This window comes from Macrobrachium nipponense, chromosome 6 (assembly GCF_015104395.2).
Source record: "Macrobrachium nipponense isolate FS-2020 chromosome 6, ASM1510439v2, whole genome shotgun sequence".
Lineage (NCBI taxonomy): Eukaryota > Metazoa > Arthropoda > Malacostraca > Decapoda > Palaemonidae > Macrobrachium > Macrobrachium nipponense.
Genome location: NC_061108.1, coordinates 57,931,071 through 57,947,008, shown reverse-complemented (window position 1 = coordinate 57,947,008; position 15,938 = coordinate 57,931,071). Strand labels below are relative to the sequence as shown.

Genomic DNA, 15,938 nt, shown 5'->3' with positions numbered 1-15,938 from the left:
CTGATAGTTCCCTTGGTATTGACGTTAGGGGCGGAGAGTATTCAGGAAAGGGATACGATATCCCTTCCTTATGATATTCAATGAAGACGCGTCTGCGTCTATCAGTGTCCAGGCCTCCACGAATCCCAGGAGCCTGGCACCTACTGGTGCTTGGAGGAGAAATGTTTCATTTTCCCTTTTTAAAGGGACGAAAGGCGGACCTACCTCTCTTCTCTGGAGCCTTCCTTCTTGCGGGAGGTCTGGAGATCGGACCACCTCGAAAGGGAAAAGGGCTGCATAGAAGAGCTAGGTTCTTTCTTGTCAGAAACTAAAGCAGGTTTCTTCTTCCTAGCCGACTGCGTCAGAAGATCCTGCGTCGCCTTCTCAGTTAAAGAGTGAGCCAGTCCTTCACTAATGAGAAGGGAACAAATAGTCAGACAGAGGTGCATACAGTAGAGCTGCCCTCTGAGCATGCGAGACTGCCTTTGTTAAGAACGGCGGCCGTACACCGTCCTTTTCTTCAAAAGACCTGCTCCAAATAATGAAGAGACTTCAAAAGATCCATCCTGTACCGCTTTGTCGATGCAAGACAAAATGCATAACAGGGCTTCAGGTTCGATTCCCTGTGAATCGTGAGCTTTCTTGGACATCACCCCAAGGGACCAATCTAAGAAGTTGAAGACTTCCAATACATGGAAAAGTCCCTTGAGGAGATGATCCAGTTCTGAAATACTCCATGTAATACGAGCAGAATTAAGACTTGGACGCCTTGAAGCGTCAACTAACGTCGAAAAATCTGCCTCTGTTGTAGAAGGGAGAGCGATACCCATATCCTCCCCCGTCTTGTACCATATGCCTCTTTTCCCAGCTAACCTTGCTGGAGGCATGCAAAATACTGTCCTGACTAAGTCTTTCTTCGACTTCATCCAGGAATCTAAGGCGTTTGTAAAGCCCGCTTCATCGAGATGGTGGGCTTCATCTTCAGGAAAAGACGAGGGCTTCTTCGCCTTCGCACTCGAAAAGAGCGAGCGCGGAGAAGGAGGAGCAGCCGGAGTCAACTCGTCTCCGTATTCCTCCAGAAGCAGGGTAGTCAACACCTTATAGTTGGACAAGCCCTCTCTTCCATGATCGTCATCATCCGAGTTTTCCTCCAACTCGGGATAAATCTGAGTTTCCGTTCTCCTTTCTGAACTTTCCTCTTCTGGAGGAGACAAACTCCTGATAGGAGAGGGGCTAAGGGAATGAAAGTCTTTCCTTTTTCCCGTTTTGATCGACTTGGAAGGCCGTCACAACCTGCGGCTTCTCTTGCGCTTTAGAAGACGTCTTGTATGACGCTTCCCGCTCTCCGAGCGTCATGTATGACGTCTCTTGTTGACGTCTTGATGACGCTTCGCGTCTGGAAGACGCTTCGCTCTCTAAGGGCTTCCTACTCGGCGTCACAATCTTGGACGGAGCGTCACGTCTAAGATCCGCTTGAAATGACGCTTCACTTCTAAAAGACGTCTTTCGTTTCTCTTGTCTTACAACACTCTCGTCAGCCCCCGTTCTTCGAGCAGGTGAGAGAGGACGAGACTTCTTAATTGGAAGCGTCACGTCCTTCCGACGGGGCGCTAAAACTCCCACAAGAGATGACAGTTGTTCCTGAACCGCCATAATGATCTTTCTTGACGCTTCTCCCACGTCTAGTGCATGACGTCTCTCGTCATCACTCGGGGAAGAAGCCTGATGGGGTACTTCCTCGTAAGCGTCAGGTGACGCTGACGCCACCTTCGCTTTCTTAATAGCAGACGGGGCGTCATCCGAGAAGCGCTCTGGGCTCGAATCAATGTCTTGCTTCATATGACGCTTCAGCGGTCTCGATAAGTTCGACTCCTTCCACCCTCGTTTAGGTGAGGGAGAGGGAGAGGACGAGAAACACTCGCGAAGGACGCTTTTCCTATAGCGCCCTTGAGCTGGCTGCCATGAAGCAGAGCTAGCTGAAGGGACGTCTGACCGTTGGGGATTCCCCACGACCCCCTTAAGGCTTTCGACTTTCCTTCTCCTCTGGGCATGTGAGCTTGGAAGAGGTCTAGGCCTGGGAGCGCCGCAGGGACGATCAAACGCCCCCTCCACAACACTGATAGAACTCACTTCACTAAAATGTTCACTATCACTAGCCTTATTTCTTTTCGAGTCAGCCATCTTGGACTTCATGTCTCTAATAGTCGCTTTCAGATTGGCGATTTCCGATGCCGAATCCGAAAAAACACTCTGAGAATGAGATCTATAGGGAGAATCTACATCAGTAGGGTTAGAATACCGTGAAAGGCTCAATAGGCCTTGAACTCACACCTTTCAGTCGTCTAACTCTATCCCTCTCTAACTTCTTCAAATAAGAAGTCAAAGTCTTCCACTCTTCTGCATTCAAACCCTCGCATTCCTTACAAGTGTTAATAGCAGAACACTGAACCCCCCTACATTTACGGCATACAGTGTGAGGATCAACCGACGCTTTCGGTATCCTCACCTGCAGCCTACATTCACACACATTCTCACACTCACAGTAGAATCAGACATACTGAGAAAAATCCAAAAGAGTTATTCCAAAAACAGTCCACAGTAGCGAATGCCAAAACACGATCCAAATACGTCACCAAAAAGCCGAAAAACGTTGATCAAAGGTTGAAAATGAATCTAAGTCAGGAGGTAATAACAACAATGTTGATACCACCGGCGACAGAGAAAATATGATAGAAAACGGGGATGGTTCCTAGTCCTGCCGCCCAGGGCAGGCCGGTAGATCACCTGACCTACCTGTAGCGGAGTGCGCGAAATTTGAATTTCTGTCGGGGACGACGGAGTCTTAGCTATGTATATATCTGACAGGTAAGTTGATTGTATGAAACTGATAATTATGCCAAACTGCTGCAAATTTAAGACACTGAAACTTTATTTATGGGCTTTAAACCAAGCATTAAACTCTCCTACACAGATACCTGCAACATCTTGTCAACAAGGTACGACTGATACGTCTAATATTAGGAGCCAACCTATTGGGTGTTAATGTTCTTAAAAACCTAAGGGTAGTGGCGAGCTGGGCCAACTCACGAGCTGTGTGAGAAGGGTGAAGGGAAAGACTACTGTCATTGCTGTAGCCAAGGGAAAGGGCATTCTTGCCGAGTCCATCAACAGGAGCTATTTTCACCGAAACCAAATATAAGAGAATTTTCTGTATAAAAGAACAGACCCCCTGACAGAAACATAAGGGTAACGCCTTTGAGGACTCATAGCAAGTACACTACCAAAAAAGTCTTTATGTGCCTTTAGAAACTGTGGAATAATATCATAATTATTACAGCATAATATTAAAAATGGGAACCACTTTATATGATCAGAAAAAGAAGGCAAGCTGGTCAGGTGAAAACTTAAAATATGAAAACAAAGAAAACTAACTTCTGGTGCTACAGTTCCTAGGTGATGTACCAACGCAGGTATACTCAGAATATGTATTGTTGTAAGTGAGAGAAGCTTGTCAGAATATTGTGCTGCTATCAGAGGGCGTAGGGCTAAGGTAATTACAGTAGTGATAGCTGGACCCCTAATAGCTATGCGTCCTCGACACAAACCTCTGACTAGGACACTCTGAAATGAAAGAATTAGGATATTGTTAAAAACGTACTAAACTCACTATACTCTAGTATGCTGAAGTCACAACATAAACTGATATATCTTCAGCAGTACAAGGATGAGACCCAAATTACTAAAAATGCAATTTAATAATACAAATAAACATTCAATGAAACTTTATTACAAAAAGGATTATAATGATATTTGCAAATGCAAATTTTACTACAAGCTATTGGTTACAGTGTTCTGCAATTCACATATGGATATGCAAAAGGACAATGTTATAAAGATTTTGCCATTATTTTTTGTATTTTACATATTTATTGACCCCAGTATCTATACGGGTTGAAATTAAGTGTTTGCTACTGAGTGCTGCCGCCAGTGTCCACAGGTGTATTGCATTGTACTCGTGTAAACTTAAAAGATCAAAGAAGTGAAGGGCCATTGCACCAGATCTATATTTTAAAAAAATAAAGAGTACAATGGTGTAGGAGCAATGAATACTCAAGAACAATCCAAACAATCATTAAAATTGAAGACACGTTAGTTGAACTTAGGAGAGAAAGACTATCTGCTGGTCTGTTGTTCATCTATGTATGTATGTATGTATATAATATGCATATATTTATAATTATATATATATACATCTAGTACTTAAGTTTATCAAGAAAGTTCTTTATAAAAAAAACTTGCACCCTTAATACGTAAATGTAGCGTACCTAAACTTACTATGTATGCAACCTTTTGTTTTTTACCCACCAATCAATACTTTGCAGAGTGCAAAAATTATTGAAAAACATATTGGTGCTCTAAATATGAAATTAATTCCCAAAAATCCTAAAACTATTGACTCTTTGTTGCCCTTCAAGGATCGGCTCTGTCCCTTGATGACGTCGGGCGTCGTATATGAGTACAAGTGCCCCGGATGTAGTTCCGGGAATTACGTTGGTTCGACTCGGCGTCTCCTCAAGGTCAGGGCCGATTCTCACATGGGCGTGAGTTATCGTACGGGCTGCATATTGTCTAATCCCGAACTTTCTAGTGTAAGATCCCACGCTAGAGGTTGCAAGACATCGATAAAATACGAAAACTTCAAAATAATGAGTCAAGCCAAGGAACCTGAGGAACTGCTTCTCTTAGAAAGTTTATGCATAAAAAGAATTGTACCTACGTTAAACTGACAATCATCGGCTGTTCCCCTGTTCATAGTATAACTGGCTTGTTTGTTTATATTTGTCCTGTTCTTGTGTATTCTTTTAGTGTGTTTGTCTCTGTCATTTTGAGAGGTGCGTCTTGCTCTTCATTTTAAGTTCGTTTTTTCCTTTTTTTTTATTGAGTTTAGTTTTTGTAAGGATGATTTTAAGCTTTCTTGGTTTTTAATGTATAAATGTATTTAAGTGTGATTCAGTATTTAAGTTTAACTTAGTTTCCATTTTAAGTTTTCTTATGTTATATTTATGTTTCTTTTAATTATGTGCTCGGATGCTCCTTTTTATATAGATGTCCAGATGATGTGACCATGGGTCAAGAAACACGTTGGCAATACATGTATCTAATGGATGTGTATATGTTCCTGCGCCCTTCTCCTGCCTACTATACAGTACCCTTTGATGTGTGGATTACTTATATACAGTATATATATATATATATATATATATATATATATATATATATATATATATATATATATATATATATATATATCCAAACAGCGGTGGCCACAGCCGAATATACATCAATGAGGAGAAGGACATAAAGACTTGATAAAAGGGTCAATTTATTCCCGACGTTTCGTAATGTCTTCATTACATTTTCGAGGGCTGTACAAAATAGATAGCATAAAATAAATTACAATAAAGCTAAGAATTTGAGATTTAAAAGTTGCACAATAATTACAAACTTAAAATATTAAAAATACTAAAAAGACACCTTTAAAAACAAAAAACGTTAACTAAACAGGACAAAAATTATTAAAATAAGTAAAAAAAAAAAAACCGAATGAAACACAAAAATAATAAGACATATTCAAGTAAAGTAAAACTGGACCAACCTATTCAGCGGCAATGCCAAGACTGGAGATAAAAGGTGTCTTTTTAGTATTTTTAATATTTTAAGTTTGTAATTATTGTGCAACTTTTAAATCTCAAATTCTTAGCTTTATTGTAATTTATTTTATGCTATCTATTTTGTACAGCCCTCGAAAATGTAATGAAGACATTACGAAACGTCGGGAATAAATTGACCCTTTTATCAAGTCTTTATGTCCTTCTCCTCATTGATATGATATATATATATATATATATATATATATATATATATATATATATATATATATATATATATATATATATATATATATATATATATATATATAATATATATATATATATATACTTATATATATACATATATATACATTTCTATATATACATGAATATATATATGCGTATAAACGTATATATATATATATATAATATATATCTTCTTCCCGGCTTTAACCCATTTTTATATGGGGTCGCCGTTGTGAAAGAGTCGTCTCCATCGATATCTGTCCTGTGTATTGTTCTCGTTAATACCTTTCCATAACATAACTTCCCCTACACAATCATGCCATCTCTTTCTTCGTCTTCCTTTCTTCCTTCTAAACCAGTACTTCCATTTCCATCGTATGTCTTCCAACATGATGTTCCTCTCTTCGTACAGGTGTCCATACCATCGAAGCCTTCCCTTCTGTATTTTCTTTGATATTTCAACTATCTTTGTCAATCCTCTTATATGCTCATTTCTAATTCTATCTTCCCTTGTTACTCCCGACATCCATCTCAACCTTCTCATTTCTGCTACATCCATCTTCTCTGTTTTCATCCTACTTGCTGTTTCTGTTCCATATAACATTGCTGTTCTGACCACCGCCCTATGAAACTTTCCCTTCAATTTCATAAGAACCTTCTTGTCACAGAGGACCCCTGATGCAGACTTCCAGTTATTCCATCCTGCCTGAATTCGATGTCTCACCTCTTGGTCCATGCTTCCACTATCCTCTAATATGGATCCCAAGTTCTTGAACTTCTGTACTCTCTTTATTTCTTCCCCACCCAATCTTATGCTATTTCCACCATCCTCAGTAATACTGGAACACATATATTTGGTTTTTAATCTGCTTATTCTCATTCCTCTCTCCTCAAGTACTGCTCTCCACCTCTCCAACTCCTCCCTCCCACCTGAACACAACACAATGTCATCTGCATATAATATTCACCGTGGCACTGCTTCTCTAACATCCTTGGTCATTACATCCATCACGATGTTGAAGATGAATGGGCTAAGTGCCGACCCCTGGTGTAATACAATTCCTATCTCAAATCCATCTGTCTCTCCAACATTGCTTCTCACTCTAGTATACACATTCCTGTACATCTCCTGAATAATTCTGACATACTTTTCCGACACCATCTTCTTCCTCAAACATCCCCATATTTCTTGCCTTGGCAATCTGTCATAGGCCTTTTCAAGGTCTATGAATACCAGATGCAGGTCTCATTGTTTTTCTAGCTGCCTTATGCAAAATATTCCATCCTTTGTGCCGCTTCCCTTCATAAATCCTAACTGGTCCTTCCCTATTCTCACTTCCTCTCTTAGCCTGCCATCTATTATTCTTTCCAAAATCTTCAACGTGTGAGACATTAGTTTGATATCTCTATAATTACTGCATTCCTGGACATCCCCTTTGTCTTTACATATAGGTATCAATATGCTTTCCCGCCATTCTTCTGGTATCTTTTCTTGTTCACATATTTTTACCATCAGATCATACAAGACTGGGATTTAGTCAGGTCCTGTTGCCTTCCCATTCCTCATTCTCTTAAGGCTCGTATCAATTCATCCCTAGAGATCCCCATTACCCTTCCCATGTTTACTTGTCCATCCTCTCTTACAAGTCTTTCATTTTCTTCATTTAGCAGTTAATCGAAATACTCTTTCCCTCTTTCAGGATGTCTTCTTCCTTTTTTATGATAGTACCATTCCTATCTTTCATTTGCTTAATATAGGTGATGTCCTTCGTTCTTTTATTTCTTACTTTTGACAGTTTGAGCATCTTACTCAACCCTACCTTGGTTTCCAGTTCATTATAAACCTCTTCATATGGCCTTGCCTTAGCTTAAGCTACCACCCCTTTTACTTCTTTGTTTCTTTCTCTGTCCTCCTCCAGCTGTGACTCTTCAAACCTTTTCTTTGCCTCCCTTTTACCCTTCACCACTTCCCTCACCTCCTCCCTCCACCACCAGCTCTCCTTTTCCTCTCATACCATTCCAGATGTTTCCCCTAGTATCTCCTTTCCATGTCTTATAATCACTGATGCACTACGCCTCCAACATTCTCCCACAACTTCAATTCCCAGATCAACCTCCCCCAGTACTCTTCTCCTAAACTCTCTTCTTGTCATTATCCCTCCCAAGCAATTTATACCACTTGATTTTTCTTGCCCCATTCGTTTTTTTTTCTCTTTTCATCTTCAAATCCATACAAAGGAGCCTATGTTGGGAGGCCAAGTGGTCACCTGGGATAACTTTACAATTCCTAACTTCCACCAGTCTTGATCTATTGTAAAGGAGGTAATCTATTTGTGTGCATCTACCGCCACTCCCGTGTGTTATTAAGTGCTCCCTATTCTTTTAGAAGAACGTGTTTACTATTGCCATATTAAAAGACATGGCAAAGTCTACTATACTCTCTCCTTCTGGGTTTCTCTCCCCGATCCCATGTCCTTCATGCACACGTTCAATTACATCATTTTCATTTCCAACATGTCCATTAAAGTCTGCCCCCACTACAATCCTCTCCTAATCTTCCAGTTCTTTTGTTATTTTATTCATTTCGCTCCAAAAACTGCTCTTTTCTTCCTCTGTACAGCCCACTGTACAGAACTAATGATGTTTATCGTTTCTCCTCCATAACATATCTTCACTCTCACAATGCGGTCATTCTTTCTACTCACTTCTGACATAATACCCTTCCATCGAGTTTCCTGCACAAAGTATACATTAAATATATATATATATATATATACATATATATCCTATATATATATATATATATATATATATATATATAAATATATATATATTATATCAGTAATCACTCCTTCATTGAATTGCTGGTTTTTCTGTGGAGTTTATCACTAAATAGTATATCATGGATAATTAACTAATTTGCCAATTTTCTCATAGAGCAATATTCACTCATTACTGTATTTTCATTTTACTTTCACGACTAAATACATTTTTTATGATAGAATTATTTATCAATTTTAAAATATTAATACTATTAATGAAAACAGAAAAATATCAATAAAGTGCTAAATTAAAATCCCCCAAATCACAAAAAAGGTTACTATCTCTCTATAAGTATCTATCTTTAATGAAAAACAGCAAATTTTCAATAAAACTGTATCTCACTTACAGAATAAATTATGCAAAATATCTAAAATATTGTTATTGTACTATGTATGCATAAAAAAAAGTTTTGACATAGGCAAAACCTATTTTTGGTGCTCAATCCAGAGCTCCCTGGTGACCAGACTAATGTCAAAGAATTCTCTTAACTGGTCCTACGGCCAGGTAAGTGTCGTAATCATAAACATTATAACACATATGATAGAGTATAAATGGACTCAGGATAAGAGAGCACTTACTGTTATCCTAAGCGAATGCTAATATCCAGTTTTCCTACTACATCAAAACCACAAGAAGTAGTGGTTATGTGCTTATGGTCAATGGGAGGGTTTTGAGGACTGAAAAGCGACTACCAAAAATAGGTTTTTCCTATGTCAAAACCTGTTTTTTTTTATAGAGTAGTCGCTGTCTCTCCCTCAAGGAGCTTTACAAAGAAAAGCTCTTGGATTCTAATCATAACAAACCAAAAGCATTTTTGGTCTATTGTCAAGCCACTATATTTTCAAGGCCCTAATCTTTATTCCAAATTCCTGTAAGTGCAAACTCACATTTTTAGAGTGAAGTTTTGTGGTGACTTACCTAAGCATGCTGGGTATCGTTGCAGTATTGTCAAACCCTCCCCAGCATACTCAGGAGCTTGGGGACCTTAAAACATATAAGCTGTTCAGAAAATTTTTTATTAAGTAGTTTATTCAAAATTTTATAGCTGTTGAGAACAACCCGTGGTTTGCCACTGTAGCACCTATTTTGTTCGAGCTTGTGGCAAGTGTTGCTAGAGTGTACGAAAAAAACGGACATTTTGGGATGTCTGCCATGACCTCTAGGTTAACCTTAAGTGCATGAACTGGGCATAATGCTATGTCTACTAATTCTAGTTTACTTCGAATTGGAGGATCCTTCTTAAAGGAGTCACATTCTTGGCCAGGAATAAAAGGCTAGAGGCCAATAAAAATTGAATGTCAGCTCTTTGCTTGATGTATTGTCCTCGTCTATGAGAGCTCAGTTTGTCCCCCTCTAAGAGAAAGACCCGTGGTTTGTATCAGGTCCACTGAATTGTGGGGCTGATCAAAGTCTAGGCACCTTGTTCAGGGACCAAGTAACTGGAACCCTTCTAGAGCAGATCTTTGTAATATTCAATCATTTACCTTCATTTTGCAACAAATTGGAAGTCTCTAGCACAATATTTCGATTTATGGTGAATTTTTGACAAAATTTTCCCTTATGTCTGCGCGGTAACTCTGCTGAAAATCTCAGAAATTCGTTCGTCAGTTTGTCGTAATGTTTGCACTGTTTCATGTTAGCCGTTACATAAAGTTTATATATGAAAATGTGTGCAATTTCATGTGGAATACAACAACAAAAAACCCATGATTGGAGCTTTTATCAGTTTTGAAATATTTTCATATAAATCACGATAAGTGCCAAAATTTCAACCTTCAGTAAACTTTGACTCAACCGAAATGGTCGAAAAACGCAATTGTAAGCTAAAACTCTTACAGTCTAGTAATATTCAATTATTTACCTTCATTTTGCAACAAACTGGAAAACTCTAGCACAATATTTTGATTTATGATGAATTTTTGAAAAACACTTTTTCCTTCCCTCCGTGCGCGGTAACTGCCGAAAATCTCAGAAATTCTTTCGTCACTTTGTCGTAATGATTGCACAGTTTTATATTAGCCGTTACATAAAGTTCTATATATGAAGATGTGCGCAATTTCATGTAGAATACAACAAATAATAACTCATGGTTGTAGCTTTTATCAGTTTTGAAATATGTTCATATACGTCACGATAAATAGAAAAAATTCGACCATCGGTCAACTTTAACTCGACCACAATGGTTGAAAACTGCAATTGTAAGCTAAAACACTTACAGTCTAGTAATATTTAATCAATTACCTTCATTTTGCAACAAACGGGAAGTCTCGAGCACAATATTTCGATATATGGTGAATTTATGAAAAAAAACTTTTTTTTACGTCCATGCGTTATGAATTCATGCATCATTTTGTGATAATATTTTCTCTGTGTTGCTCTGATCGTTTTAGAATTTGTTATATACCTAAATCATCACAATTTAGTTTACAATACAACGAAAAAAAATTAACTCATTAGCTTTAACCGTTTTGCTCACAGTGCGATTTGTATACAATTATTTATGAAATTTTTTGTTTGAGCTGTCATATATTCCAACATTTATATATGATAATGATATTTTTTTTCATTTCTGATGGTTGCATACTAAACTTCAGGCAATGACAAAAATAGGAGCCCAAAATGAACTCTTAATCTTAAAAACGAAGCATCCTGTGATTTTTTTTTTTTACTTTTTTCCGCTTTGGCGCTAACTCCCGAACGCTGCCGGCATACAAGAGACACTTTGGTAAATAGCGGCTCGGTGTTTAAGGGTTAAGTTGCATAGAACCAGTGGTTATTCAGCAACGGGACCAACGGCTTTATGTGATTTCAAAACCACATTGAAAGCTTGGTTAGCCTATCACCTTGCCTAGGTTATTGTTCAAATTAATCTAGATTATATAATTCCCTTTAAAGGGTATGCACATAATACCCTAAAGCAGTGATTCCCAACCAGGGTTCTGCAGAACCCTGAGGTCCCTCATTCCATCATCAGGGGTTCTGCAAGAAGTGTTGAAATAAATATGTATTGCAAATGATGCTGATCTAAATTTACACAGCTCAAATAGCAGTGGTAGATATTATATGATTTATATTAAGTAATTTATATATATATATATATATATATATATATAGATATATATATAATATATATATATATACATATATATATATATATATATCAATAGAGGGATCCACAATAATATCCTTGTTTATCTAGATATAATATATTTATACAAAGCTTAAAGCTTTCGTCCATCTTCCTGTGGACTTGATCCCTAAGCAAATGAGACATGGTATTGGTGAAGAATTCCAAATAAACATAAACAAACAGACAAAGAACATTAACAAGGTTAAAAAATGCGAACAAGTCATTGGGCCAGAATAAAGAACTTCAGAAATGTGTACAGCCTCCTTCAATCTGATAATGTAAATAACCATCCTTTGCCCGTTCCTGAGTCTAATCTACAAACTACCTTTTTGGTTAACCACAGTCAAGATGTCATTCAGGAAGAAGACTGGCGCTTTGTCCCGCCCCGTAGATCACAGCGAATTATGGAAAGGCAAACGACCCAATGACTTGTTCGCATTTTTTTAACCTTGTTAATGTTCTTTGTCTGTTTGTTTATGTTTATTTGGAATTCTTCACCAATACCATGTCTCATTTGCTTAGTGATCAAGTCCACACGAGGATGGACGAAAGCTTTAAGCTTTGTATAAATATATTATATCTAGATAAACAAGGATATTATTGTGGATCCCTCTACTGATTTCTCAGAAGCACGATACAGTGTTTTTAATTTGCATATATATATATATATATATATATATATATATATTATATATATATATATATAGATATATATATATATATGTATATAAATATATATATTAATAGCGAGGAGCGTCGCCCCCATGCTATTTTCATATTTAGTATGCGTTTAGCCATTGCGGAAGACGAACTGGTAACACTCAGTCCCTCCCCCCTCTCTCTCTTTCTCTCTCTCAAGGCGGTCACTAGCATAGCCTTCTCTCTCTCGCTCTCTCTCTCTCTCTCTCTCTCTCTCTCTCTCTCTCTCTCTCTCTCTCTCCATTCCATCAGGTCATCAAATCAGAGTCGAAGCTACAAAAATAGACATTTATTCAAAGTAAAGTATTAATTGAATGTTTCAGGTTCTTACAGGATAAATTAATAGAATGGCAATAGTTCAAGTCTCACAGACAACTCACCGGTATTTAAATGTCTTAATCAGTAATTAGTCACACCAATTATCTCTTCTCCAAAATATTATAGTTCCCTTCACACAGGACACTTAGTCCCCTCACTAGGACACTCGGTCCCCTCACTAGAACTGCCCATTGCAGCCTGGAACGTCACACACAGAAACAAATATAACTTTCACAGAGCTATCCCACCATTCTGCCTTTTCTCCCCGTAACTGTCTCCCTAGTTCTTGGCTAAACCATGCCATTAAGAATGGACATAGTTCGTACACGTACACATGAATTCACACTCTTCGTCAACACACCAAGTAACTGGTCACAGCCAGTTTTCAAAGGCACCTTGAACAATAGCCTCTCGAACTCACATACCCACAGAACGAACACTGACCTGCTAAGTAAGCATCTTAGTGTCACACCATCCCAGAAAAGATTCATCACCTTTCTTAAGCTGTCGCCCGGACTCTGTCTCCATGGGAAGTTAAAAATGATAAGTCTGCACATTCTAAAAAAGTCACAGCACATCACATTATAATGGTATATTAAAAGCTCGGCCACCTAGAATTGCTAGCACCTGCCTAGCCACAGGCCACATAAAACAGCTCATACATATAAAAAAACATATTGGCCGGCTCAAAACACAAAATATAGCAATAACTGCACATCTCTGGCAGAACAACATAATGTCTATCACGCTTCATCTCCAAAAAAAATCGGGTGTATAAACTTTTCTCATTTTGGATTCTTGAATATCCCTCTTTGTCTGCAACTGCAACTCCTGAAAAATACGCCGTAGGAAGGGGAAACTTTTCCCAGCAGAAGACATCTAATGGCTTCTGTAGACCCAAAAGCGCTGTAGAACTCTGTAGACTCATAGAAACTCTCATAAGTACCCTGGGCAAATGACAGCAACATCTCTTCAACGGCTGGTGGGCGTCTTGCTAGCGTCGGGGAACGACGATTATGTTGTGTTTAAGTATGTCAGTCAAGTCATCGGTCAATCAAAAAAGAAAATCAACCCCAGACATACTACTTCTATCAAATAATGACTTCTAAAATTCCCCCCCAAAAATTAACTGAACGTCTCCCAATTAACTCTATTTAATATGACCACTAAATCATAAGTCATTATCACAACTCCGCAAAGAAAAAAAAACATTAAGTTCTCTAACTCACTTCTCCAAACTCACACACCAGCACACACAATCCAGAACTCAGACTCACAGGAACTCCACGGACTTCTGCACTCACATTTCAAACTCAAATTCTCACAAGTAAAAAAAAAGAAAAAAAAGTGATGAGCCCTAGAAAAAAAAATCACGGAACAAACCCAGACCCGAAATCAAAAATGTTCTCTCAAGCTCTGATATTTCAACCACCCACAAAATCAGCAAAAACTCTTTTCACTGCCCACACAATTAATTACAATGAGACTTAATGTCAAACGCCCATTTATGTAAATTACAAACCCGATAAATTACATCTCCCGTCCAAAAAGAAATGCTATTCAAAGCTCAGTTCCCAATTACATCTCTCATTGGAAAAGGAAAAAAAAAATAAAAATAAAAAAAAGATAATGACAAGAAGTGAACTTCCCCCATCACAAAACACATAATATATGCATGATATACATAACCCTCCATTTTCCCCAATAAATGCAATATGCCTAGTTACAGAATTTTTGACATCGCAACTTTTCAAGCTATCGGACACGGCCAGAGAGCAACCCATTACACATGCACTTTCATGAAATGCTATGGTCAACATTTCCAGATATTGCAAAAACTCTGAGCAATCACCACTAGAGGAAAAGAGTCAGCACACTAGACTCATCACAGCATTGTCAGCAAAAATCCACCTGCGGACACATCAGGTGCTCGAACTGCAGCATAAAAATGTCTAGTCAGACTTCCAACTTCAGAAACCCATGATTCTCAAAAAAAGGCTCTATACTGACACTAAGTAAGCACATTTCACAAAATTATCTCCAGGATATGACTAAGGTGTTCAAAATAACTCTTGCATGATACTGCCCAATTATATAAAAAAATTATCACCTATCCGGGATAAAAAAAAACTGCTGTATACTCACAATCCAGCAATTATATGCCACCAAAAAATAACTCACTGGTGAACATAAAAAATGCACAACATCTCCATAGGACCACAATACAGTAATGCCACTCGCCTCCAATGAGTCATGAAACCAAAAAGAATCACAGAACTCTTCTCTTGGCTCGTAAAAACTCCAGGAAAAAAAAATCATAACCACAAAAAAAGGTCACCCGCCAAAGATCAATTCCACCCACATATATATATAAATCACCATATCAATAATAAAACCACTCTGGGGATAAAATATTTCCTCCATTTAATTAATAACCACACCACCATATTCCCTCTTATTTAGCCAATAACCACGTGTTAATACAACCACCACTCCAGCAATAAAAAATTTTCACCTCTATATCGGCAAATAAAAAAATACTTGCCTCTATTTCACCAATAACTCCATGTGGAAGAAAACAAGTCTCCAAACAATACTATATCTCCAAGCAGGATAATAAAAAAATGTAACTCCATCTCCAAAAAAATGCACTCAAAGCACCTAGCTGACACTCTAAAAAAAAATATTACCATATATCTCCTCAAAAAGGTGTCTCCATTTGCAACAAAGATGGCTGCAGAATAATTGAACTAAACATAGCTCTCACCACCATAGGCCTAGACTGTGGAATATTTCCAAAAAAAATAAAATATCAAATGGCCAAAACTATATCTCCAATATATTATATCTCAAATTATATCTCCCAAATAATATACCTCCAATTCTCCAGGAAAATAACTCAATGTTATAGTCAAAAACTATAAACTCTCTCCTTAGCATAACTGCTGAAAAAGGGCAAAAACTCGGCAAATAAAATTGTCCAGAAAATTCTAGAAAAAATCACCAATGTGCCACAACTCATTATAACAAAACTCCAAATTTAAAGTGTCTAAGCACAGACTTCTCCATATGCACTACGGCATAGACCACTA

General features: G+C 37.9%; 1 protein-coding gene across 4 annotated transcripts in view; it reads right to left on the bottom strand.

Moving 5' to 3' along the window:
* The window catches only part of LOC135216336 (ubiquitin-protein ligase E3B-like), a 776,183-nt gene that overhangs the window by 325,361 nt on the left and 434,884 nt on the right, over positions 1 to 15,938 (bottom strand). For all 4 annotated transcript variants that reach the window (XM_064251540.1, XM_064251539.1, XM_064251543.1 and 1 more), the window contains exon 6: positions 3,412 to 3,600. In XM_064251540.1, coding sequence (XP_064107610.1) covers positions 3,412 to 3,600 — 189 coding nt within the window. The remainder of the gene's footprint in view (positions 1 to 3,411; positions 3,601 to 15,938) is intronic.